Source organism: Macrotis lagotis, chromosome 5, assembly GCF_037893015.1.
Source record: "Macrotis lagotis isolate mMagLag1 chromosome 5, bilby.v1.9.chrom.fasta, whole genome shotgun sequence".
Taxonomy (NCBI): Eukaryota; Metazoa; Chordata; class Mammalia; order Peramelemorphia; family Peramelidae; genus Macrotis; species Macrotis lagotis.
In genome coordinates this window covers 226,215,619-226,243,074 of record NC_133662.1, presented here as the reverse complement: position 1 = coordinate 226,243,074, position 27,456 = coordinate 226,215,619, and the positions used below count along the sequence as shown (strand labels likewise).

Below are 27,456 nucleotides of genomic sequence, written 5' to 3'. Positions count from 1 at the left end.
GACATTCTGACTAAGGCAAATGGATTCAAAAAATTCTGGAGGTGGAAGAGGAGTCAGAATCATTTAATTCAGTCTTTACCTTCTTAATTTCCAAAGGTGGTAACCCATATTTGCTTGAAGACCTCCAGGGGGCTGCCTAGAGATTGCTGGTGATCCAAGGATCAAGCACTAGGCCTCATGTCAGGAAGACATGAATTCAAACCTGGCTTCAGACACTTAATAGCTGTGTGACCCTGGGCAAATCATTTAATTTATTTGCCTCAGCTTCCTCAACTGTAAAATGGGGATAGAGAATAACAGCATCTATCTCCTAGGGCTCTTGTGAGAATCAAATGAGATCATATGTATAAGATGCTAAACAAAATAGTCCAGCTCTTAGTAGACACTATATCAATGAATATTTCCTTCCCTTAGCCAAGGGAGAGAGAATTCACTACACTGTAACAGAGTCCTAAAACCTACAAGTTTTTTTTCACATCTTGAGTCAAAATCTGCTTTGCTGGAACTTCATCCCACTGATTCTAATACTGCTCCGTAAGGTCAAGTAAAACAATGATATACTCACACTTCCAAGGGACAGCTTTTCAAATAAGTAAAAGTGATCTTTCACCTCCTGTCTCTCCTTTCACAGCTTTAAAAATTGCCAACTGCTTTGAATGATCTCATGACATTTCTTTTTCCATGTCTCCAGGTTGTCCTCCTGAAAGTGCTCAATACTTTTTTTCATCTTTTTCCCCTCAATTACATGCAAAGATTGTTTTCAACATTTATTTTTGTATAATTTTGAGTTATACGTTTTTCTTCCTCTATCCACTCTCCTTAAGACAGCAAGCAATCTAATATAGTTTATACTTGTACAATTATGTTAAATATGTTTCCACATTAGTCATGTTGTGAAAGAAGAAGCACAACAAAAGGGGAAAACCAAAAGAAAGAAAAAAAGCAATTTTTTTTTAAAAAACTGAAAATAACTAGCTTCGATCTGCATTCAGACTCCACGGTTCTTTCTGATTCTTCTGCAATTGCCTTTGATCACTGGGTTGCTGAGAAGAGCTAAGTCTACCGTGGTTGATCAACACACAGTATTACTCTGCACAGTGTTCTCCTGGCTCTACTCACTTCACTCAGCATCAGTTTTCAATGTCTTTCTTAAAGGAGAAATGGGAAATAACTAGAATAAATGATCTCTAAATTCCTCCAGACCCTGGCCACTCTACTTCTGTGCATGGACCCTTGATAACATTGGTCTTTGTGGTGGGTCATATCACACAGATGACTCCTATTGGGTCTGTGACAACATTAAAATAGCCACTCTGTGACAAACCCCTTTGTCACCCCATCTCCCAAGGATACAAGAGATTGCATTTTCACTCGTGGTGGGGGTGGGGTTTGCATTTCTCCTACTCAATTTCACCAGTGGCCAAAACCACTGTTCTGATCTGTCAAAACCTATTGAATTTCAAGTCTGTCATCCAGTCTATTAGTTATTCTTCTGAGGTTTATGGAATCCACAAATCTAATAGGAATGCTATTTATACTTTCATCAAAGTCAGAGATAAAACTGGTCAAAGCTCTTGCTGCTTTCCAGAGTTTTCTCCATGATGACATCACTTTAGTAATCACCACTCTTAATTATTCAACCTCTTCCAAATTCATCTTTGGATATCACATCTATGCAGTCCACAAGGATCTCAAGAGAGAATGTGAGAAATGCTAAACTTTTCTGATCCCCCAAAATCTAAGGCTCCCCCTTTCTCCCAAACATATTCCCTTAAATATTTGAATGTAATTTATATTTAGTCACATTCTATTTTTCTATTTTCTATTTATGTGATCTGTGTGCATATATATATATATATATATAAATACATATTTTTTCTATTTATTCACATTCTATTTATGTTATCTGTGTGTGTATTATATATAATACACACAGATATGGATATAAGATATAAGAACACACACACACACACACACACACACACTGTCTCTTCCTATAAATGTATGCTCTGAATAACCTTTATCAGATTACTTGATCTCTTACGGTTGGGGGAGGAAAAGGTAGGAGGTAAAAACTTTACAAAAATGAATGTTGAGGAGCAGCTAGGTAGCACAATGGATAAAGCACTGGCCCTGGAGAACAGGACAACCTGAGGTTAAATCCGGCCTCAGATACTTAATAATTACTAAGCTGTGTGACCTTGGGCAAGTCACTTAACCCCACTGAATATTGAAAATTAACTTTACATATAATCGGAAAAATAAATAATAAAAAAGCTTCACTAAAATAAATAAATAAAATAAAACACCTGTTCATTGCAAGTAGAGATTATTTCACTTTTTGTAGCAATGCTTGTACCAGAACAGTGTCTGACACACAGTAAATATATGGTGATGGAGTGGTTATTATCTTTTCTCCTTGGAAAGAAAACAGTAGCATCCTGAGCATGAATCCTGACTCTGATACTTGCTAAAAAAAAAAAACCCACCAGGTTCCATTTGGACTTGGATTCAGGAAGAAGTGACTTCAAATCCTGTCTCTCATTAGCCTCACCATAGTTTACAAAGTCTTTTGATTGTCTTTAGCATTGGGGGCAAAATTCTGTTCATTCTGGATAAATGAGCTTTTCACATAATCTTGAACCTTGCTGTGCTTTTATATCCACCTTCAGATACCTGTTCTCTTGCTTCTATTTTTTGTCTTTTTGAAATCTGAGCTTGTCAACAGGCTTCTGGCAAAGTCTGTCAGTTCCTTTGATCATCTTGGCCATTGCTTCCTCATCATAATCACCTGCCACTAAGCTATCAGGGTCTGTGTTTTTGTTGCCCCTCAGCCTTGCAGGGTTCATGATTTTTGTCTAACCACAGCCCATGGGAATCTGCTTATCCATCTTCTAAACTCCTGCAAAATCACCTTCCAAAAGACTTGGGTGTACATAAGACATCCCATTCTTCCTGTCTCCCCTAACACAAATCTATGAGAGTGACATGGTATCTCAAAGGTTCCATCTTTTTCCACACCAGGAACCAATTTCTGCTAGAGGTACCAAATAAACCTCAGACTCCCATGCCCAGTGACTGAAGAGCTGTCCAACCAACCAAATCCACAACAAGGGAACAAAAACTAAAGTTAATATTAAGGTTGAAACAGGACAGAAGGCTGACAGGAGAAATTCTAAAAATAAGAGACTGATTAACCTGTAGCTATTAAGACTCTTTGTATCTTGAATCACTATCCCCCTTTTCATCTCTTTGTCTTTTGATCTCAACATCTGGAAAAGTATGCACTAGAGTTGGTGTTTAATTAAGATTTGTGTATTAAAATATTCCTAACAATGGTTTTCATGGTAGCCAAAAAACGGCTTCCTTTTGCAGCTCACTCTACAGATGAGGAAACTGAGGCAAACAGGGTGAAGTGACTTGCCCAGGGTCACACAGATAGTAAGTGTCTGAGTAAGGATTTGAACTCAGGATGAAGAGTCTCCCCAACTCCTGGTCCAGCACTCTCTACACTATGGTGTCTCCTAGTGGTCCCTAACCATACACAATGACTACAATAATTCAAATGTAGACCAAACTAAAAAGCAAATGAACCATGGCTAATAGCAATGACCAACCTTGGCCTTGAAGAATGGATGAGGTCCCTGTCCACTTCTTTCCACATGGAAGGGAGGGATGAGTACAGAATGTTGTCTAAACCTTCAAAAAGTTGCTTTGGCTTTCTGGTTTTGCTAAATTGATTTAGATGATTATAAGGAAGGATTTGATGGGGACAGGGGATTGGGGATGACATAAAAAAACTGAAAAGGTCTCAATAAAAGAAAACAAAATGAAAAGGGAAAAGGGGGGGACAAGTACTTTGTATATATATATTTCTAAAAGGTTAGTTTGCTGTTATTGGGAATTGATGATGATGATAGCTAACATTATATATGGCAGGCTAAACTCTTTACAAGTATTATCTTATTTGATTCTCACAAGTAGCTATCATTATCTCTATTTTACAAATGAGGAAACTAAGGCAGATGGAGGTTGCCCAAATTCACACAGCTAGTAAGAGCCTGAGGTTGGATTTGAACTTGGGTCTTCTTGACTCCAAGCCCAGGCACACCATCCATTGTTACTCTGACCTGCTTTCCTGTTTTTCAGGGGGCTTGAAGTCTGGGAATCTCACAAACCTCGGAGGGTGGCAATGCTCACTGAGCTAGGAAAAAGATGGTCAGTTTGAAAGAGAAACTGTAAGCTAAGAGAGATTTCCCAGACTTAGGGCACCCAGGTCCTTCAGGACATCTCCATCAGAACTCAAAGGGCCCTGAAGTTCAAGGGAAGCCCTATGTTAGGGAAGGGAATGACCCCTACAGCAGGGGGGCAGGGGTAGCAGGAAGGTACCCCAACAGATACCTGGCATACAAGAAGGAGAGAAGCTTATCTAGCAGGTGGAGCTTCCCACTGGCCTCAATGAGGTGGTCTCCGATTTCAAAAGGCTCCGGCTCCACACCTACAACCAAAAAGTCAAAGATTCGGTCATCGTGGCCACAAAGTGGGGAGATGTCCTGCATCCTGCAGGGGTGGGGGCGGGGGGTAGATGTGTCACCCAGCTGTCCCCAGCTTCACTTCTAAAGAAGGAAATTAATCCATTGCTGGCAAGAAGGGAGTCAGATCAGACTCAAGGAACCTAAGATTCTGTAGACCCTTTCCAGGAAGTTTGGTTTTATTTTGTTTGGTTTGTGGGGTTGGGGGCTATAATGTGCAAAGTTTTCTACAGGCTGAAGATTCCTAGATCACTTACATCTAAGGGTTTTTAGGTTCATGGTCCCCTAATGAATCAATGGATTTTTAGGGAATCTGTGAATTTAGATGGGGGTAAACCCTAACAAATCTTTATATTCACTCATCTTTGCTTCACTTACCAATGAAAACAACAAGCATTACTCTGAGAGGGGTTGACAGGTACCACCAGGCTGCCAGAAGGCCCATGATACACAAAAAGGTGCAGAACCCCTAGCTCTACAGGAGCTCAAAGTTCTGGGAAGCTCCTCATCTATAAATACCACCACCCAAATACTCCACAGACTAGAAGTCGATCATTTGGAGATCTATCTGGATTAACAAGTGGCCTCTTTTAATAAGCTAATGTCTCTGTGAGGATTAAAGGGGCCTTATCGGTCATATACACTTTAATGTGAACTAATTAAGACTTTTTTTTTCTGCTAGGTGGTCCAGACTTGCTGAAAGAACCATGTGAATGCTGAGAGGGACACAATTTAACAAACATTAATTTATGAGGTACCATGTTACACACAGAAGATAGAAACATAAAAAGAAGAAGCCCTGACCTCAAGGAGCTTACATTCTATTAAAGTTCATGGAGTGGAGGGAGGGAATCCAAACCCCTGGGTGGCCAAGAGAGTCTAGAAGACCAAGGGATTTTGGAGCTGAAGAACTCCAAAGAGGGAAAGTTATTGGTTATTAATAGACAACTATTGCTCCTTTATACAATTTTGCATTCTTTTTTTCTTGATGTGCAATAAAGGTTTTCTTGCATCATATATGCATATATGTCCAAACATATATATGTTTACACATGTGTACCGTATAGACAGATCAATATAGATATAATAATAAGTTTGAATCCTTACAGGTAACTTGAGAATACAAATGGCTGTGGTGGGGGAGGGAGGGGATTGAACTGCTAGGTGCTAGGATGAAAGAGAGGGGGAAGGTGACAAAGAAAACTTTGATTAAGTCCTCCATAGGACTAGCCTTGACTCTTCCCCTCCTACCAGATGTTTCCTCAAAAAATAGAACCTAAAAAGAAGAAGCATCAACCCCATGCTCCACTCTAGGTGGAGGGGTCACCTTTAGGCCTTGCTAAACTTTGGTATCCAGGAAAAACAGAATGCATGAAAACGACTCCTTTCTTCTAAGATGTCACACTTCTCTTAAGAAGGTCTAAAATCGGGGTGGCTAGGTGGCACAGTGGATAAAGCACCGGCCCTGGAGTCAGGAGTACCTGGGTTCAAATCCAGTCTCAGACACTTAATAATTACCTAGCTGTGTGGCCTTGGGCAAGCCACTTAACCCCATTTGCCTTGAAAAAACCTAACAAAAAAAAAAGGTCTAAAATCACATCAGTTCTTTTGGCCGCCAGGTTACAAAGATGATTCATCCTGATTCTAGTCCCAATTTTACAGGTGAGTGAAAAAAAGAGATCACCCACCTTGGCTCTAGAACTAAGGATGGATTTGAGAAGTCTTAGAGGAGACCTATATAAGCTTATAGAACTCAAACCTGCTAAGCGGTTAACCACCGAGCAATAGAAAATATTAAGAGAAAGAGGCATTCTCTTACCATCAAACAGATAAGGATGACCCACACACTTCCTAAGCTGTGATAGGATATTTTGAAGCTTCACTTTCTTGGCCATTTCATTTTCAAATGCATCTGAAATATAAAGAGATTAATGAACTGGAGTCCTCATTTATTATTTGATTATATTTCTACTTGAAATATCTTTATACTAAATGAACTACAGGAAAAAATGTCAATCTGGCAAGTTTTATTATCAAATATTTAGTTTCAAGATGATGGACTAAACTTTGAGTTGATCTTATGGTGTCTCTTGATGTCCTCTTATAATGTTCCGAATTCAATCAAAAAATCAGTCAACTCTTGTCAAAATGAAGATGGAACAATGACTTAGATAAATGCAAGTCAAATAATCAATATGACAAAAAAGTCCCCACCATAGTCAGTCAATTGAACAGTGAATTCAATTAGACAAGAATTTGTTTAGTCTATAAGACTTTTGTTAGACCACAACAGGTTGGGAAATTATAGTTAAAAGAGAACAATGAAAGTTGAGACTTCCCTCCTAATGTCCCTATCATAGAACCAGAAATAGGTAAGGAAGTTGTGTGTAAGAAAACAATCAACCAAGAAAACTGATGATGATGATAATAATAAGGGAAGTGAAGAAAACCTCAATCACACTAACTCTATATTGCATGAGGCAATCAGAATTCTAAGCCCTTCATTTCATGCCTGTTCTTCATAGAGGCTTCTCAAGGGCATAGTAGATAGCTGGCTGAGCCTGGACTCAATATCCTGAGTTCAAATCCAACCTCAGATGCTTAGCAGCTGTGGATCTTGGGCAAGTCATTTAATTTCTGCCTGCCTCAATTTTTTCAACTGTAAAATATGGATATAGCACTTATCTCCCAGGAGTGTCATAAGGATCAAAGGGGGTATTCTTAAAGCATTTCTCATACATGTAAACACACTTAACATGCCCCTGGCATACACAGTAGGTGCTATATACATGCTAGCTTTTAGATAGCATTACTATTAATTACATAACTAAATTATATTATAGTGATTATATATACAATCATCAATGTAACACATGAATATACTATAATTATTTTTGTTACTGTTGTTATTGTAAGGATAAAATGAAATATTCTTTAAGTATTTTTAAATGGTGTATCAATAATGATGATGGTGATAGTGATCAATAGAATCAATGCATTTTCTGCCCTAATTCTAGTTTTGCTCTTATACAGGACACATATGTCCCTGGGTTACCGAGATCCTTCATCAGAATGGCCTTGTAATACTTCTTCTGCAGGGCTGACATGCCATGGTAGAGCACCACTTCGGTCTTCTTGGGGAGGTCCATAGCCACCTCAGTCTTGACTCGCCGCAGCAGAAGGGGCTGCAGGAGTTGGTGCAGCTCTGTGGCTATGAAGGCAAAGGTCAAACAGGAGTGATTCGGGAAGTTCAGTGCAATCACCTTGAGCAATCGACCTGGTGAGCTCTGGCCCACTCCCTGGACACTTACCACCATACATCCAGATGAGCACAAGTCTCTGATGGGCTGCCTCACCACCCCCCCCCCCCAACAACTAAGACGGGAGGCCCCCTGTGATTATCTAAGCACGGCCCTAGCAATTCATCCCAGCAAAAAGGGCAGGCGGGCCAACTTCAGACCTTCCCTGTCTGACTCTTCTTCATAGGGGAGCACAAGCCAAAAAAACCCTTTTACGTGGACTAGTCATTTTTATTTGATGTTAAAGGCTGATTAATACTTAAAGAATAACTGACAAGCCAAGGTAGTAATTCCATGAAAAAAAAAATGCCCTGCCAATTCTCAAGCTAAGTTCATATTTTAGAGATAAATTATTAGCTGGGTACCCTTAAAGGTGTGACAAATAAACCTATTATCTGAAATGACAAAACCCTTTTACTTTCTATGGCATTCTGGACTTTAAAAATGCTTTAATACTGTTTCTCTTGCTATATCACAACCACCAGCCAGGAGGGATGGTAAGGTGGCTATTCCCCAGGTCCTCTGAATTTTAGGGGCCACCCCAGATAAAAAGTCATCTCCCTGAGATTAAAGTAGTGCCCCAGGGCTGCCCGGATCACAGTCTTCCCCACCCCCCAGGGTATTTTAGCTTTAATTCACAGTCTATTCATCTCTCACTGCTATGCCAGGCTGCCCTGGTATTTCCTAAAGGAGCCACCTCGTGGTCAGGATGCTGAGCAAACAAATGAGGACATGGGGTCATTTGTTCAGGTTCTCTAAGAGAAACATAAGCAGGGTCCTGGTTGGGGGGGCTCCTGAGAGCGGGCTGAGCCCTGGAGTGCTGTGGGGCGGGGCCTCCCGCGCATCTCTCCATCTCTCTTCTAGGACCAAGGCAGCTCTGAAGGAGCCGGGGAAGGATGCCAGGCTCCAAAGGCAATGCCAAGCCCGCCCTCTGGTGGTCAGTAAAGGAGAAACAACCAGAAAGATGCCAAAAAGTCTGGAGGGATGTCCCTCTAATAGGGGTGTTGGCCAGGGCTCCATGAACTTCTCGAGATTTAAAAAAATTACATTCTGATAACTGTATTTCGATATAATTGGTTTCCTTTCTATAACAAGTATTTTATTTTATGCATTTAAAAATACCATTCAGAGATGGGGGTCTGTGGTATCATCAGCCTTCCCCAAAGGTCCCCAGAACAAACATGAAGGACCCTTTGGTCTACCTTCTACTATTTGTGTTCAGTAATCACATCTGTCCTCCTGCTGTCTCTATCGTCTCTCTGTCCCCCTGTTCATTTCCACTCTTCTCTGTCTGTTCCCTTGCTTGTCTCTGCCCATTTCTGTCTCCTTGCCCACCTCTGTCCCTCCACCTATCTCTGTCCCCTGCCACCTCTCTGTCCTTTTACCTATCTCCATCCATCTGACCCTCTGCCTATCTCTGTCCATCTCTGTTCCCTGCCACTTCTCTGGCCCTTCACCTATCACGACCCACCTCTGTCCCTGTCTACCCCTGCCCATCTCTCTCTCTCTCTGTCCCCCTACTCATCTCCCCTCCTTAAGGACAAAGCCTGCCTTCCTTTGAATCTGCAAGAGCACCCACAACCAAGCCCAGCCCCAAGAAGGTGTTTAATCACAGGGCAGTAGCCAGGGGATAGACAATTGTGTGAGAGAATCTGTGGGCAGGGTGGGCAAAGGAATGTGTTGCCATGGAGATACAGCTCCTGCGATAGAAATGCTAAGCCATGCAGGCGTTAGGGAGGGCGGTGTGGTGACCCATCCATACCAGCGACTTCACACACTGTGGGTTATGGATGAGTTTATTTTGTCCATAGGGTTTTCCCAGGAGAAAGGAAGCTCCTTGCAGGCAGGCCCGAATTCCCACAGGTTGGCAGGGCTTTCCCAAACCTAAGCGGGTTCCCTTGAAGGGAGCAGTTCCTTCTGATTGCTGTGGATATTCTCCTCACTCCCTTTCCTCTCTGCAGCAAATCTTAAAACCCTAGTGGAGCAGAATGCAGGGGGTGGGAGAGGCCAGCTGCCCCTTCCATTTGACTCAGTCAAGCATTTATTAAAGACCTGTTGGGGATTATGCAGGATGCCAAATAGTGGAGACACAAACAGAACTGCCCTGCCCAGAAAGAAGCAAGGACAGCATGGCTGACTTAGGGTTGATGCTTTGGACTCTCTTAACCGTTTTTTGAGTCAGGAGCCCCTTTGGCAGTCTGGAGAAGCCTAGGGATACCTCATAATCATGTTACTATATGCAGAAAATTAAAAAAATATTCTGGGAGCAGCTGGGTGATGCAGAGGATAGAGCCCTGGCCCTGGAGTCAGGAAGACCTAAGCTCAAATCCAGCCTCAGACTAATGATTACCTAGCTGTGTGACCTTGGGCAAGTCACTTAAACCCATCGTCTTGCAAAAAATAAAAATAAAAATATGCTGGGTTATAAAGGAAAACCAATTATGAAACCACACACACACACACACACACACACACACACACACACACACACACACACTCACAAACTCTGCTAATGTAGAATAAAGGCTGGAACACAAGGCAAACTGCTATGCTCAGTCATGCTTCCTGGAAGTGGTTTAGAAGAGGACAAGGAAGGGAACTCACCTAAATCAGCTTCCTTCTCAATATTCTGGTAGTGCTGTATGAAATCTTCCAGCTGATCCTTTGGGAAGATCCTGGGTTCCACAAAGCTCAGGAGGGAGTAGAGCTCCTGAAGGCTGTTTTGAATGGGGGTGCCAGTTAACAGGAGACTGAAGTCTACGGAGATCTAAATAAGAAGAACCAAGAACTTACCCAACAAGTTACCTGGGCCAGGTACCATGAGCTGGCCTTATGCACTGGAAAGCTTAAAAGTGGAAGCCCCTTGACATGAGCAGTGACTGAGGAAAGAGCTAGAAGAAATGGTAGGACAGGTGGCACTGATTGTGATTGGTTCTCATGAGAATCGACCCTCTATGCAAGATGAGATTCTCTATCTTAGAAACTCTCTGAAACAAGTCAGACTGCTGTATATAGGAGATTAAGGGGTTTTTCACTGTCATTTATCTGAAATTTGGTGGTTAGTAAAAGCCTGGTGTCAAGTTTGACTTCAAATCTGGTACCAGACACTTCCTAGCTGAGTGACCCTAAGGTAAATCATTTAATCCTCTGTTTCAGTTTCCTCATCTACAAAATGATCTGGAAAAGGAAATGGCAGACTAGTATCTTTGCCAGAAAAGCCCCAAAAGGGGCCATGAAGAATTGGACACTACTGAAAACAATTGAATAAGAAGTAACAACAACTTAATCACAACTGATCATAAAGAAGGAAAGGCCCGGAGACCTAAAGGGACAGGACCAGGATTAGAAATTGGTTCTGACTCTAGACTCAGAATTCTGTTCTTCTACACCACCTTCCCCTTACCCATGAAGGGCTAATGCACACAGAAATCAAATAGTTTCCCTTTAGCCTAACTCAAACTCAGGTCTTCTCACTCTCACATGAGGTGATCATCCCAGAATCTAGAAATAAAACTGGAAAGTAGAATTGGCCAGCACTTCTGAAGTCCTATCTGGGAGTGAACATCAACAATCTCTAGTTATTTGGACAGTATTATCCCTGAAGTAGAGAAGGACAAACATTGCTTGGAAAATAAAGAACCTTAGAGGACATCTAACTCAACATTTGCCCAAGAAATTTCTGTTCCAAAATGGGATCTCCTGCATGGATCTACACACTTGGAAGGCCATGGAATTTCCTCCTGTCAATGCTCAGTCCCCAAATATGTAAATCAATATACTGGCATTAGAGTTCACAAAGTGGCTCCTGTTTGTTTTCTTGATGTGTCTCAATTTACTAACCCCATCCATCACTCCTGGGTAAAGTAACCACATTGAGTTTTCAGACCAGAAAGTTGAGGACCAGATTCAGGAGCAGAGATGATTGTAAAGAGGCGCCCATTATGAGGCTGAACAAAAAGTCATTTAGTCATGCTATGTTACAACCAAGCGAACAAAATTACAGAGGCCATGTTTTACCTGCTTAACAATGCACTGCCTTGAATGATTTTGGCATTTAAGTTGTTTGCAAGAAACTACAGGCTGTAATGCAAACTACAGGCTGTTAATTATAAAGTCTTATCTGTCCCTTAAAGACAACTCAGAGGGGTCTCAAGATAAGAACACTATTAGCAGTTCAGATAATCACATAATTAAAAAACAAGCTTTAATTGCTGAGTTATCACCAGTCAATCAGAGTTTTCACTGATTCAGACTTTGCCCCAGCTATTCCTCATAAATTTGCCAGGGCAAAAAAAAGGTCAGATGCTAGAGTTGCATAAATTAGGTGTCTAGTGCTGACAGTGATGAGTCAAAGGACCAAAACTAATGACTCCCCCAAACAACTCCACCCCAGGATGCCTAGGAAGCAAGGATTCATCCAGGACCTCTACAGAACGGCCTTAGAGTCACCTTCTGTCCAAGATAGTTGTAGGATATACAAGGTTAGAAACAGAATAAAGAATAGGGTATAAAGACATAAGAAATAGAAAAGAAACTGTGGGGAACATTCTTAGGCATAAAAACCTTTCCTTTAATATGAGCAGTGAAATTGGCAAAAAACAAAAATCAAAAACAAAGATGAAGGAGCAGCATGGCTGGCATGAGCTGGTAGGCTGGGTACTGTCCTAGAGGGGCAGACACAAAAACTCATGTGAGGGGGCAGCTAGGTGGTGCAGTGGATAGAGCACAGCCCTGGAGTCAGGAGGACCTGAGTGCAAATTCAGCCTCAGATACTCAACAATTGCCTAGCTATGAGACCTTGGGCAAGTCACTTAACCCCATTGCCTTAAATACATAGAATAAATAAAAACAAAAGCTCATGTGGTCAGCCAACTGGAGGGAGCATTCTGCCCAGAAGCTCCTGAGGCCCAACAGAAGACGTTATCTGGGGAGCCCAGAGCAGACCACGGAAGGTCTGCAGAGTCAAAACTCAATGTAAATCCCTACTCAATTTGAATACTGTGACTCTGAGCATTCCACTTGTCACAGACCAGAGTAGACTCTTCAGAGAATGTGGGCGCTGCGAGTCATTTACAGACGATTTGTGACAAGAATGTGCATCTGGGGAGCAGGAGCTAAGTGGCTGGCATATTACATATCAGAATAAAAAATGATCTTAAGTGCCATAGAACTGCAGAATCTCAGGACTGAAAGGGACTTCAAAGGGTATCATCAAACAATATCTGAACAAGTGACCCTTCCACAATACACCTGATGAATGTTCATTAGTCTCTGCTTGAAGCTCTCTAGTGAGGAGGACTCACTGAACCCACCATTTCCCAAAGAAGCCAACTCTATCTGGGGTAATTTTAGGTATGAACTAGCAAGAACGATGAAGGACCACCCATTTTAGCACCAGAGAAAGGGGGAAAAGAGGCCTCTTCCTCCCTATTATGAAATCCTAGACCTAAAACTAACTTAGATACCTGAGAGATTCCCAGATTCAGAAAACTGAGTTCCCACCCAGCAAAATTAAATCCTTGAAATTTTTCTGGCCAAAGGATCTCTGAGCTGGGGGCCAAGAAACACTCCTCTTGTGAAAAGGAAACAGCCAAAGTCCCAAGCTGTATTAGCTCCTGGGACCCAACTCTTAAAACTTGGAGCCTTCCCTGGGAAACTCATCCTCCATCCTATTTCCAGTTGGGAGTCCAGCCCATTTCCTTTGGCAGTTGTGGTAGGGAGCAGGTTTGAGGTCCTCAGTCACTGGAAAGTCCAACTGTTCAGGGCATTTGTTTCTTAAACTAAGGAGCAAGGACAAGCAATGTCATATGCTCACCTTGTCGTTTGACAGTTATTGACCTGAATCTATATAAATCAGAGAACCCAAATGATCCAGCCCTTTCACTGACATACCCTAATATAGATGTCAACTAAAATGGAAGGACTAAGAAAGACCATCCTGTGTTTACCTCAGAAAGGGTTCTGTGCAGCAGCGAGCTCTGGTTTTTCAATCTGTGGGCTTCATCCACAACCAGAATGCTCCAAGAGAAACTGTGAGAGGAAAATTAATGTTACATCTCTGTTTAATCCAAATACAGATCACCAGCTGGTGTGTTTTTGCTAATTAGCTTATTTCCCAGCCACATAAAGCAGCTGAAAGACTAACAATGGGCCAGTTCTGACAGAAATGGACCAAACACAGGTCGATTACTTCATTCATTCATTCAGTCATTCATTCCTTTACTCAACAAGCAATTCCTGACCCTCCCTTTGTTGCAAAGCAGGACTACCCTTATAATAGGCCATCTTTTGCTGTTGAGAATCTCACATCCTAGTAAGGGAAATAAGATGTAGACATGACCTGGTTAAGTAATGAGGCAGAGCAGTCTGCGCTTAGGCCTAAAACAAGTGGTTTAAACAACATTTTAGGGAAATGGGAAAAAGGAGTTGCCACAAGGACTCATTTTACAGTCAATTCAACCATCTGTTTATCAAAAACAATGTCATAAGACATCTCTTCCTCTAAGACTAAAGGTAAGGTAGGTCTAGGAACAAACAAAAATAAAAGAAGAGGATGAAAGGTAGTTCATGATAAATGGTCCCTCTGTTCTCAATTAAGTGGGAGTTGAAGTCACCGGCTGAGTCAAGTTGGGGGGCGGGGGGGGAAGATTGTGAGGAATCCTCACTGCTGGAAGGTGACTAATGAATCCACGTGAAGGACTGCAGAGCAGCCGGACGGCAAAGCTACACAAATGTAGAGTGGGCCAGGTCTCCAAGACAACAGGGAGAGTGTTCACTTTTTAGACTTTTCTCTAACAAATCATCGTCATCATGACTCACATCTGTATAGGGCTTTGAGGTGGGCAAATCAACCTCCTTTTACAGAGGAGGAAGAGAGGGTCAGAGGCCTACATGACTTTCTGAGAAACACACAGTGAATAAAGTACATGTCAGAGGTGAAATTTGAATCTTGGACTTCTTGCTATTAAGGACAGCCTATTCCATGGTCAGGACAAATAGGTGACACAGTGGATAGGGCACCAGAACAATAGTCACAAAGACCTGAATTTAAATCCTAGCTGTGTGACCTTGGTAAGTCACTTAATCCTGATTGCCTCAGTGTCCTCATCTGTAAAATGAGCTAGAGAAGAAAATGGCAAATCTTTCCAGTATCATTTCCAAGAAAACCCTAAATGGGGTCAGAAAGAGCCATATATGATTGAAATGACTAATCAACATCAAAATGGCATTCCTATTGACCTCTAAGGTTTCTTCCAACTCTAAAATAATCTATGAACCATCATCCCAGGGGACCTAAAGGTAGGGACAATCATTATCATTTAACTATACTTAACACATAGGATTCATAAATCTGACAATGGCAATCACAGATCACTATGTAGTAGTACAGGCTGGGTTTTAGAAAACATCTCACTGGGGAGAGTGAAGACACTCCCAGGACTCAAAGGAGGTGGGAGGAACAGCAAAATGGGAAGGGCAGAAGGGTCTGGAAGGATGTACAGTATAGCCTAAGGCCAAGGCATTGGAGGGGCCTTCCTGAGACTCTAAATACATGACCATGGACAGAGTTGAAGAGAAAGACCACAAGCTGAGCACTGTGCACCTGACGAAAGGAGGGAGAATCCCCTGGATAGCTCCCTATGACAAGGATCTAAAATAAATGTCATAGATGGACACAGAAGACTTCAGAGGAGCAGAGGATGGGTCCAGAAGGGTACAGGTGGCAAGGAGTATGCCAGCTTCTCTTGGTTCAGGGCTCCCAGGGGACCTGAGAAAAGAACTATAGCCCTAGAGAAGGGAGCCAGTGGTGAAGTGAGAGGAAAATAAATTGACATAGGGTTTCACAAATTGCACAAAAAAGCCAGACACAGCAGCAAAGGAGACAATGTCAATAGATTTTTTTTGCCCTGCTCTGCTAAAGGAAGAACCCTGATAGAGCAAAAATAGAATTATTATTAAGGCCTGACTAGGCAGACAAGAACATGACAATGTAATTATGTCTGTCAATTAACCGACAAGCATTTATTTATGTTCCAGTCTTGTGCTGGAGATAGCAAGGCAAATATGTGAGCTCTGTCTTCAGGGACCTCACATCCTCCTGGGAAGGCAACAGATAAAGAACTATTTTCATAAAAGATATATAAAGATTATATAAAAGGTAATCTCAGGAGGAAGACACTGAAGTAGGATGCAGTGAACGAAAGGGGAACCTGGAAAGGCCTCTTGTGAAAGGTGGGATTTAAGTTGAATGCTAAAGGAAGTCATAAGTAGAGGTGAAGAGGTAAAATGTCCTAGGTATAAGGGATGATCAAGGTAAAAACATGGAACTGAAGATGGGGTGTTGCATGTGAAGAGCAGCAAGGGAGTCAGAGAAGATGGATTGACGGGTGAATAAATGGCAGTGAAGGGTAAAAAGACTGGAAAGAGAGAAAGAAGACAATGTTATAAAGGGGTTTTACACTTGAACCTTGAATATAAAAGGGTTTTTTATACTTGAACCTTTGGAATTAACATGCTCAGACATATAATTTAGGAAAATACCTTTGGCAGGTGAGCAGGAGTGCAGGGAGAGAGCTGAAGCAAAGAGACCAATTAGAGAGACTTTAATCATTCAAACATGCAGAGATAAGGACCTTTACCAAGGTGATGGCTATGTGAGTGGAGAGAAAGGCAAGTAGAGAAGAGACAGTCGAGAAAGTAAAAAGGACAAGATTTGAAATGTGAAGTAAGTGTAGATGGTACCAGGGTTGTAATCCCTGGAAATGATGGTGAACTCAAGAGTAATGGAGAAGTGCAGAAGAGACCAGAATTTGTAAAGAATGATAATGAGGTCTAATCTGAACATGTCTGAATTTGACAGCCAATACAAAATGTCCAAAAGGTGATGCAAGACTGATGTTCAAGGGGATGACTAGGGCAAGACGAACAGATATGGAAAATCACCTGCTAAGAGTGATAATGGAAGTCAAAGGAACTGATGGGCACAGCAAGAGAAAGGAGCCCAGGGCAGAACCTTGGAGCACACATGAGATATTTGTAAAGAATTTTGTGAATCTTAAAGCATTATTTATATGTTAGCCATTATTGCTGTTGTCGTTGTTGTCACAGTTTTATTATTATTATTATGTATTCTCAAGGAGACAACTATTATTATGATCATGTGGCTTTCTCAAGGAGATGATGATGATGATGATGAAGACGATTTCTCAAGATGCTCTTGTGGTGTTAGTAGTGATGATGATGTAGTTTCCTTAAAGAGTTTAGCCAAGGGGATGAGAGATTAACTGACAGCTAATAAAGATTATGGAATCAAGTGAGGGGTTCACATTTCAGTAGACAGGAAGAGACTAAAGTTTGGAAAGACTGGCAATCTGCTGAAGCAGACAGAAGGGAATGGAATCTGGAGTGTGTAAAGGTGTTTGCTTTGGTAAAGAGAAGGGTTAGTTCTTTTAGTAGATATAGAAATAAAGGAGGAGCTAGTGGAGGAAGATGACTGAGTTGTGTGAAATGACTTTGTCTCCTGGACCCAATTTTTTCAAGGAAGAAGAAAGCAAGATCCTCAGCTAAAAGGATGGGGGCGGGGGGATGAAGAGGCATCTAAAAATCTGGAATAGCTACTATGGTGGGAAAATAAACTGACTAAGGTGTAAAAGGCCTGCCTTGCTCAGTGAGGGCCCAGCTGGTGTGATGTAACAAATTTGTAGCATACCCATTCAGCATGGTTTCCTGATTTTCTCCAGCTCTATTCAGCAACAAGTCAGTAAGAGTAATCAAAGCAGGTGGTGGAGGGTAATTCAGGACTGGGGATTGGAAACTCACATACAGGATTTTAAGCTTTGCAATAACAACAACCCTAAATAATAGGTAATTCAATCATTCCCATTTTACAGATTAGAACACTGAGGCTCAAGGGGCTAAATGACTTCCAATATTCTATCCACTAAGTCACACTGTGTCTCCAGAGCTCTTATCACTGCATTGTAGGAGCTGATGAGCCTGAATCAAACTACTTTAATTTAGTTTTTATCTTCTAAAAATAGAACAGAATTGCCTGCTAATCTGGGTATGACCCATGAACTGGTTCAAAGTGTTCATTTCCTGAATCCTTGCACAGATTCTCTTTGATGTTCCTCGAGCATTCTATCTGGAAAAGTGACCATTTCAAGAGGTGTTTATCAGCTATGGGCCAGGTCCCCAGATCCTTAGAAAAGATGCAAACTACAACCATAAGGGGCAAAATGCTTTTTTTTGGGGGGGGGGGGTGCAGAAGAGAGGAGATTAAAGGATATGTCTCTAATGTATCAGCTAATGTGGACTTTGGAAGCATTACCATTTACTTACTTTTTTAGAAACGCTGCATCTTTCAGGAAAATCTGAAAAATCAAACAATGTATGTTATACAAAATTTGTAAAGAAATAGCTCCTTTGGGAATGAATTAGTGACTACTTGTCTTTACCTTAGGGTCTCGGAAAACTCTAAGAAAATTTTCCTAATAACGTACAGAATAAGTTTTGCTCTTCAAAACTCCCCAGGAGAAACCAAATTAAAACATAATTGAAAATATAAGTAAATATGATTGAAAAATATTTAGCAAATAAGAATACAATATAGCACAGATGATGTTAACTTGTAGTTTTCAAAGTCAATGCTATTTGTGTTTGACCCCATTGAGTAAGGTAGTGATTAATTCACTCAGTAGTGACAAAAGTTCTGGTCAGGGAATAATAAAGAGTTCCAACCAGGGAGCTCTAATGAGGACCACTCTAAAAACAAACCATAGAAGCGAGGCAGACATCAGGGCAGAGGTTTGCCCAAAGTAACCTGCCAAATGAGGGCAGGATTCGAGGCTCACTTCCACTCATTGAACAGTATAATCTTCAGCATCCTAGGGAGACAACCTGATGCTAACCCAACTACCAAGATGACAAATTGGACTGACAGAAAACCTGCTGAGGCAGTCGATTTACTGAACTGTAGGATCACAGCATTGGAGAGTTAGAAGGGAACCTCAGCAACCATGTAGTCAGACCCATACATGAAAGAATCTCCCCATATTCACTCACAAAAGTGAATTGGATCATTTGCTTTTTCCACACCTATCCTATTTCTCTATAACTGGTAGAAAATGTGAATCGTATTTTTCCAAAGCAAATTCCCTGATAACAGACAGTGCTCCTCCTGATACTGACAGATCATAGATACAGAGGTGGGGAAAATCCTCATAGGTCATTTAAATCCAAACCCTTCATTGTACAGATGAGGAAACTGAGACCCAGGGCAGTCAACTGACTTGTCTGAAGCCAAAGGATCCGAATGAGGCCTATGAAGTCTAGAGTCAGGGCTCCTTCTCTCCACATGATCTCTTTCACCCCAATTTCAGAAAGAGGTGCTCTGTCAGAAGAGGAGGGATGTGCTCACTGGCAAGGTCCACTCCCAGAGGTCAGGTCCCCCTCCCACTCTGCCTCTGATGGAATCAGGAGGACAGGGACCCAGATCTAGCCTCAGGAACTGACTAGATGTAACTCTAGGCCAGTCACTTAACTTGTTTGCCTGGGTTTCTTTGAGTATAATATAGCACTTACCTCCCAGGGTTGTGGGGAGGATCAAAGAGATAAGATAAAGCCTGGCAAACAGCAGGAGCTTAATTATGGCTCCTTCCACTATCAAAAAGCTGACTTGAGAGTTAGACATGACCTGAACAGTGATGACATGAGAAGTATCATCCTCCCTACTCCATGTGGGGGAAAAGAATCAACATGGGTCCATTTCAGGAATAGTCAGATGGTAAACTATACACAAGGGGAAGGGGCTGCTAGGGGCTCCTACCTCCCCAGTGAAGTTTGGCTCTCATGGGGCTGGACTTGAGCTACAATGCTAGACTTGTAAAATTAAAGGGGATAGCAAGGGCCACAGTGAAAGGAAGGAGGGGGTGCCCTTAGGGAAATCTTCTGGTCAAAGGGCCTCAGGGACCCTCCCCCTCTCAGAGGGACCCTGCTGGGCTGGCTTTGAGGGTCTGCTGTAAAGGTTCTCTGCTAGTTAGCTAAGGACCAATCCAGGAGACCAGACCACCTCGCTTCAGAATCTGTCCCTCCTCCCTGAACCCTTCTGTCCCCTGGGGAGAAGAAATATTAACTTGGGCTTGAGAACAGATGACTACCTCGTAGGTGCTCAGGAGAACCTGGAAAGATGAGTCCTTTATCAGATCTTGCTGGAGGTGAGCTCTCTCCTCCTTGTCACCTGTGTATGTTTTACAGAAAAGGCCAGGAGCAAATCTAAATCCAAGAAAGGGACAAAACAAAGGAAGAGAGATCAGTATTTAGGTGCTGAGGATGGGCTGTACTGTAGGAGAGACCACCAACTCCTCAGAGGTAACCAGTCAGGGGGGCCATCTTGATTATCCAGGAGAATCATGAGCCAGACCCAGACCCCGTCAGCTCCCTCCCTTTGCTAGTTACTCCAAGGAACCTCCACAAGATCTGATGGTCTCTTGTTTCAACAAAAAGGTCAAATACTAAAAATAATGTCCATTTTCTTAACCCTAACAAAAAGCCAACAATGCAGCACTCATTCCACCATTCTCCTCCTCTCTTCTTGCGTGGCCATCCTAGTCAATAGTATCCCATGATAAAATCATTAGAAGTTAGGAACATCATTTTTATCTACTGCATATTTTTTTGCATGCCTCTTTCATCAAGGAAAAATCTTCAAGGAAACACATTTTAAAACATCAAAAGGTCACTGTTACTTTTGCAGCTGGGTCAAATGGCAAAAATACAAACTGGGATGTCAATAGCCCGCACCTCTCCATCTCTTCCTTCCAATTGTTCAGAACAGACAAGGGACAAAGAATCAGAAATGGTCCTTTCTTCTTTAAACTTCCAGTCAAGTAAATGAGAAGAGCAATAGTCTGGAACAGAAAAAAAACAAAGGAAACAGCTTTCCTCCCCCTGCCCCATGCATGCAGAACAGCTACCAGGCTCCCATGACCAGTAAGTAATACCCAACTGCACTCTCTCACAGAAGGACGGAGCTGGGCCACACTCTAAGAGTCCTGGACAAACACACTGAGTGCAGCCAGAGGAGCAGGGGACCCTCTTGGTCCAACGAGGCCAGGGGGCTTTGAGAATCAGGGAAGTAACCCCAGGATACATGACAGAGGGCCGGCCAACCTGTCCAAGCTGGTGTTCTAGAAATAGTGCCATTGTCGCCACTCAACAGCGACAAGTTCGGCTCACTCCAACTTTTGGCTCCACTGTGGCTGCCTCTGCCTCTACTCAGTTGACAAGGGCATTATAGGAAATGCATCATTATCATCCATTTCTTCTGTCACTTCCATGCATGACAAAGAAATGTGAAAACACTGCTGATTTAAGAGACCAAACAGGAAGGAAAACCAAAGGGAAAAAAGTACACGGAATTTTCTCACAAAGTCAGATTCTGATCTCTAAACCAGGTTTTTTCAGTGTTCTCACTGAAAGCTGCACTAAGATTCTGGGGACAGTTTGTTTTGGGGAAAAATAGTCAAAACAAGAATTCACAAGGGGTATATTTGGGAATATAGATTTTCTCCTTCCTCCCAAAATATATTTCTTGGGTAAAGACATTTTCTCAGGAAATAATAACCATCATAATGTGGGGAAAACAGACAATGATTTACAGAAGATGCTAATAAACTAAAAAAAGATCAATTTACTTTGCTCTCAGTGAAATAACATGAAGACCAGAGATTCCCATTTTTTTCCCCTGTGCCATAGACCCCTTTGACAGAGTCTAATGGAGTTTAGGGACCCCATTTCAGAATAAAACTATTAACTGCTTAAAATAAAAGGAAACCCATTCTTTTGAAACACAGCTATCAAATTATCATGGACTTCAGGTTAAGAATCCCTGAAATACAGGAAAGGAAGGATAATATGGTCTCCAAAGCAGGGAGAGGACAATAGGGAAAGGCTGTTAGACCCTTAGACTGAGAAGTTAGGAGAACAGAAGGAACTAAACCTTAGGAAAAAAGTAAAGAATCCCCCCTTATCTGGGGATAAGGCAGAAATTGGCTCTGAAACGGCCCCTTCAATTAGCAGGAAATCCCCAGGAAAAGATCTTGCTTAATTCAATTTGTTTTTAATTGGCTTTTACTCTGACCACAATGTTTAAATAAGTTAGAACATCAGGGGAACTTTGTAGGCAGGATTTAGAATCAAGAAGAGTACTGGGGGAAGAAAACATACTGTCCTGAGTCATAGGTGAAACTCTAAGCCTGAATCACGATCACAATGAACCATTGGTCATAAGACAATGAAGATGTTTCACTAGAAACTTATTTTTGTGACCACGAGATCAACCCAAATCTCACTTCTTTTTGTGAAAGTATCCTTGTCCTCATCTGTGTATACAGAATCACAGTGTGTCAAAACAGAAGGGACCTGAGCAGCATCAATTCCAACTCCCTTGATGTGTAGATGATGGAATAAGGCTAATGAGATTAAATTTGTCTGAAGTCTCTAAGTAACAAACACAGTAGCTGTTGTTCATTCAGTCCTGCCCTACTCTTCATGACCCCATGGACCTTAGCCTGACAACAATGACTACAAGGTTTTCTTGGCAAGGATACTGGAGAGATTTTGCCATTTCCTTCTCCAAGAGATTAAGGCAACAGAGATAAAAGTGACTTATCCATGGTCATTCAGCTAGTCAATGTCAGAAGTTGGATTTGAACTCAGCTCTTCCTGACTATAGGTCCAGTGTTTTATCAACTGAGCACTTAATTGCTTCTAGTTACCTCATTCCAAAAAACCCCACTTCTCTAGAATGTTGATTAGCTGCTGGTACTAGTACAAACCATACAAAGTTTGTTCTCACTTTGGAAGTTTGGATTCTCAAATTTTGAAAATAGAGATATCTGTAGGGAAGCTAGGAGGCACAGTGGATGTAACACCGGCCCTGGAATCAGAAGAACCTGAGTTCAAATTTGGCATCTGACCCTTGACGGTAACTGTGTGACCCTGGGTGAGTCACTTAATCCCAGTTGCCTCAAAGAAAAAAAAATAGAGACATCTTATAGGTCAGTTACAAATGCTTGCTTACCTGGCACGTCTTACCCAGGCCCATTTCATCACCAAGAATGCAGCCATGCTGAAGTTGAAAACGCTGCACCAGCCAGTTGACTCCAGCCAGTTGATAGGAGCACAAATGAATCCCTACAAATCCAAGTCCAATATGAACAACAACTTTTATTCAATCTTTCTGAGATACACGACAGCAGAGAAGTACAGAACAAAGCCCAAAGTCCCAGCTTCCCAATCCACAGTACAAGTGGCTCTATTAATAATTTGTGGAAAATAATTATTGTTAAGTATTTAATTTACAAAGAGCCAGAACCTCAGTTTCTCCTCACTGATAAAATTAAGAGGTTATATCAGATGACCTTAAAAATCCCATCCTGTCCTAAATCCTAGGCTATCAAAAGAGAATTTTATTCATCTTTTCATCAAAGACATAGTAAGGATACATCAATATTTCCACACTCATTTACAGACTGAAAGCCAGATAATCTTTCAAACTACTAAGGTTTCATTCTACCACTTATTAAGCATCATCTACATAGAAAGTACAGAGCTAGAAAGAGAATAAGACATTCCTTGAAGCAATATTCACAAAAAATAATAAGTATTGGGGAGAAAGGGAGAAACTAGACTTTCTTCCAGAAAAAAATTAAGGAAATGTACCTGCCCCCTGTCACCAAAAGTAGAGAACTATGAAAGAATTATGAATATACCATCTGTCCCAGTCAGTTGGACCACATCAGTCAGCACCATCAGAATGGGTCAAAATGCTGTTTGGTTTTGTGGAAATCCTTTTTTTTCCTCCTCTTTTTTTAAAAAATTTATTAAAAGGGCTAACTCACTGGATACGAAAGAGGGTGGGATACACACAAAGATAAAATGATAAAACAAAATAAGATTTTTTTTAAAGGAAGTTGAAAAAGCACAGTCTCTGTCTTCATAAAATCTTCTAGGAAGGAAGATGCTATATAAACACAAATTCATAAATATGCTGGCCATGAATGCCTAGTGTTTAAAAGCAGCCATGTAAATGAGATCTGGTCCCACTGACCTAAAAACAAAAATTATGCCAGATCTTGAAAAACCTTCTTCCCAGAAAGTTTGTTTTTAATGAAATAGAAATTACAATATAGGTTACACTTAATTTTCTATAATAATGAAGAAGATAAGATAAATAAGTGAACTACAAATCCTCAGCACTACCATCACTCCCCACACCTAATTTGAAGCAGTTTTTACAGTCTCTTTTGGATTAAAAAAAAAAGCAAAAAATATCTTCTATTGACATAACCTACAAAAAAAAACCAATTTGCTGGTTTGAAATTTCTTCTTTTATTTCCCTCTCAGCTCATCAACTGAAATATATGCTAGGGAGCAGTGAGACAGGGCAAAAGAGGAGGTAGCAGAGATTTATTCAAGGAAATGAAAGGGGCTTTATCTTCTAGGAATCTCAGGTTGATTCTGCAGCCCTACTATACCTCTCAGGCCTTTCACATATATTCCCCATTGTGATACTGTACTGCTCAGGGTAGAAAGCAAAGAGGGAACTTGATAAGTGATTATTATAATATCTTGATCATCATTTACATGATGAGGCACCAAAAGCAAAGGGAAAAGAGATAATCAGTCTAAATACTGCCCTGGTACCCACAAAATGTTTTGTTTTTGCTTTTTTAAAGGTCTAGAGGAAGTTCTCCAGCATAAACAGTGAACAACAGCATCACAGAATCAGAAACTGAGACATGTTATGATGATTATCCATTAAGAAAATGCCCACATCAATGAGCTAACATATCCACTAAGGTATATACATGTATATTTGTACATATAATTATTATCATACATAATTATCTTCATTCAAGAGAATATTTGAGTGGCTTTATTTAACTTACAAAGCATTTCCACATCCATTATGTTATTTATCTTCCCAGCATGTATGTGAAATACAAAGGGTGGGGGAGGGGGGATGAGAGGAACATCATTATTCCTATTTTATAATTGAGAACATCAAGATTCTTGTACTTGTCCAAAATCACTCAGCTGGTAAATCTATTAAAATAAAATGCAAAAAGACACCTATCTGATCAACTCTTGTGAGGTAGATGAGGTAATATCTTCTTTTTTAAAAACTGATAGAGGGAGGTGGCTAGGTGGCACAGTGGATAGAACACTGGCCCTGGAGTCAGGAGTACCTAAGTTCAAATCTGGCTTCAGACACTTAATAATTATCTAGCTGTGTGGCCTTGGGCAAGCCACTTAACCCTATTACCCTGCAAAAAAAAAGAACTAAAAAAAAATTGATAGAGGGAGGGTCAGCTAGGTGGCACAGTAGATAGAGCACCAGCCCTGGAGTCAGGAGGACCTGAGTTCAAATTCGACCTCAGACACTTAATAATTACCTAGCTGTGTGGCCTTAGGCAAGCCACTTAACCCTATGTGCCTTGCAGAAACCTAAAAAAAAAATTGATAGAGGGGCAGCTAGGTGATGCAACAGTCCTGGAGTTGGAAGGACCTGAGTTCTAATCTGACCTCAGATACTTAATAATTATTTAACTATATGACCTTGGGAAAGTCTCTTAACTCCATTGCCTTTCAAAAAAAAGAAAATAGGAAAAAATGGATAGATCAAGCATTTAATTAAAGATCTCTTAGGTTTTAGGCATTATGCTAATCCTGGGGATCCATGGACAAATAATCCCTGCTTTCAAAGAGTTTATGTTCCATTGAGGGGGTCGACATTCTCTTACAAAAATATATATAGAATAAATATAAGGTTGTTTAATATTGTTGTTTGCCCTTCCTTAAGATGATGCCATGAGATGAAAGTGACTTGGATTTAATTGAGGGACATCCTGTGCTAAGTCCCCAGCCTCAGTTTCTCCTCCAGGGCCAAATCTCCTCCAGTGGCCGGATATGGGTCAGGACAACTGGAGATAGCCCTAGGATGCAATGGGAGAGCTTAGTCTATTAAAGCTAAGGTCTTGAGGCAACTCATAAAGAATAGCCTCTTACACAGTCAAAAAAAAACTGGAGGGGGAAGACTTTTGTCCAGGTTTCTGGACAAAACAGAAAAAACTGCTATTTACATTCACTTCAGTCCATTCAGGGTCCTTGACCTGGCACTTATTGCTGACTAATCTAGGATAGCCACAGTGATTTGGGGCCTTTTAATCCAACCAGGTTTAAGTCATCGAAACTGGCATTCCTTTGTGCAAAGCACCTTCATAAGAGGCAAGAAGACCATTAGGACTGGGTCCAAACTCGCCTCTTGGCTTTAGAGTATCAGAGCCCACCCTTCTCTCCCCTTGTATTCCTCCCTAATACGTGGCAAGGGCTGCTTGGTGTGTCTCTCTCTAAAGCTCTGGATTCTTAAGAGTCCGGGCCAGAGATACATAGGAACGAGGGGAAAAAAGCCTTTGCAAAACTCCTAAGGCTGGTCAAGCACTGTGCTTGCACTCACAATGTTGTAGCACGCACTGGCATTCAAGGGAGGGCAGGCAAATCCTAGTGAAAGGGGAGGAGTCAGTGAACGAGCCCCCAGACTGGTTTTCAAGGAAAAGTTGTTTTCTTAAGACACTAATTCTGCCATAAAGTCCCCCCACAACAAGTCTTTCTCTACGTTGGGGGCGTCGGGCAGTCGCCCCACTTTAACCCTCTAATCCCCTTCCTTCCGACATCCCCGGGCCAAGACTGGACACTGAGCCCCAAAGGCCTGGGCAGGCCAGTTCAGGTTCAAGAAAAGCGCGGGAAGACAGGAGGCTGATCAATTACAGATAACGCGAGACTTCCACGCGGAAGGAAACCGGAGTCCAAGTTGGAGGCTCTCCGCACCACGTGAGCCGGGTCCCCACTGACCTGTCAAACCCCATTTCCTCAAATCCTCCTCCTCAACTCGGGCCCCCGCTGCCGCCTTGGGTGGGGGCTTACGCTGCAAGGCCTGTAAGAAGGCGGACATTTCGCCCCGGGAAACTTTCCAGTCTAGAAGCGGCGTCGCGAGCGCGAAAACAAGCCCCGGGGCGGGCGCTCTTCGGAGAGTGCGCGGTTATTGGCTGTCCGGGCCGCGAGGCGGTCTTCTATTGGTTGCCTCTAACGCGTTCTCCCTCCCCCCCCGCCCTGCCCTGTCCCGGCTCAGCCTCTCTTCTGACTTCATTTTCCCCGCCTCCTTGAAAACGCGGCTTCTGATTGGCTGGCGGCTAGCGGCGGCTGATTGGTGCTTGTCCAGCCGCAGGAAGGGGTGCGAAACCCGGGCGAATCTTGAGACAGGTACAGTGGGTGGGGGCTGCTCCGAGCGCGCCGGGGGCGGCGGCCGGGCTGCGCCGCCTGGGCCTGGGGCTGCCCTGGGTTCTTACCCTGGGCCTCCTGATTGCCCCGGAAGTCGTTGAGATTTGTGAATCTGCGCCTTTTGTTTTTGTTTTTTGCTTCGAGGTCACCCCTCCCCCCCCTTCAAGGCTGATCCTGTCCGAAGTGAACCTTCGCGGGGGCCGAGAGCTCTGAAAAGGGCATCGGGGTGCGTCTCCCCTCCACACCCTCCCCCAAAGGGCTTTAAGTAAATAAAAGCCCTTAAC

General features: G+C 42.1%; 1 protein-coding gene across 1 annotated transcript in view; it reads right to left on the bottom strand.

Annotated features, from left to right (window-relative positions):
- CHD1L (chromodomain helicase DNA binding protein 1 like) overlaps window positions 1–26,913 on the bottom strand; it is a 58,418-nt gene extending 31,505 nt beyond the window's left edge. Inside the window, exons 1-10 of the mRNA XM_074188609.1 lie at window positions 26,747–26,913; window positions 22,914–23,026; window positions 20,633–20,739; window positions 19,990–20,104; window positions 18,173–18,204; window positions 13,780–13,861; window positions 10,436–10,598; window positions 7,588–7,743; window positions 6,352–6,444; window positions 4,402–4,498 (exon numbers count right to left, since the gene is read on the bottom strand). Coding sequence (XP_074044710.1) covers window positions 4,402–4,498; window positions 6,352–6,444; window positions 7,588–7,743; window positions 10,436–10,598; window positions 13,780–13,861; window positions 18,173–18,204; window positions 19,990–20,104; window positions 20,633–20,739; window positions 22,914–23,026; window positions 26,747–26,846 — 1,058 coding nt within the window. The 5' untranslated portion in view covers window positions 26,847–26,913. The remainder of the gene's footprint in view (window positions 1–4,401; window positions 4,499–6,351; window positions 6,445–7,587; window positions 7,744–10,435; window positions 10,599–13,779; window positions 13,862–18,172; window positions 18,205–19,989; window positions 20,105–20,632; window positions 20,740–22,913; window positions 23,027–26,746) is intronic.
- Between the last annotated feature and the right edge of the window lie 543 nt (window positions 26,914–27,456).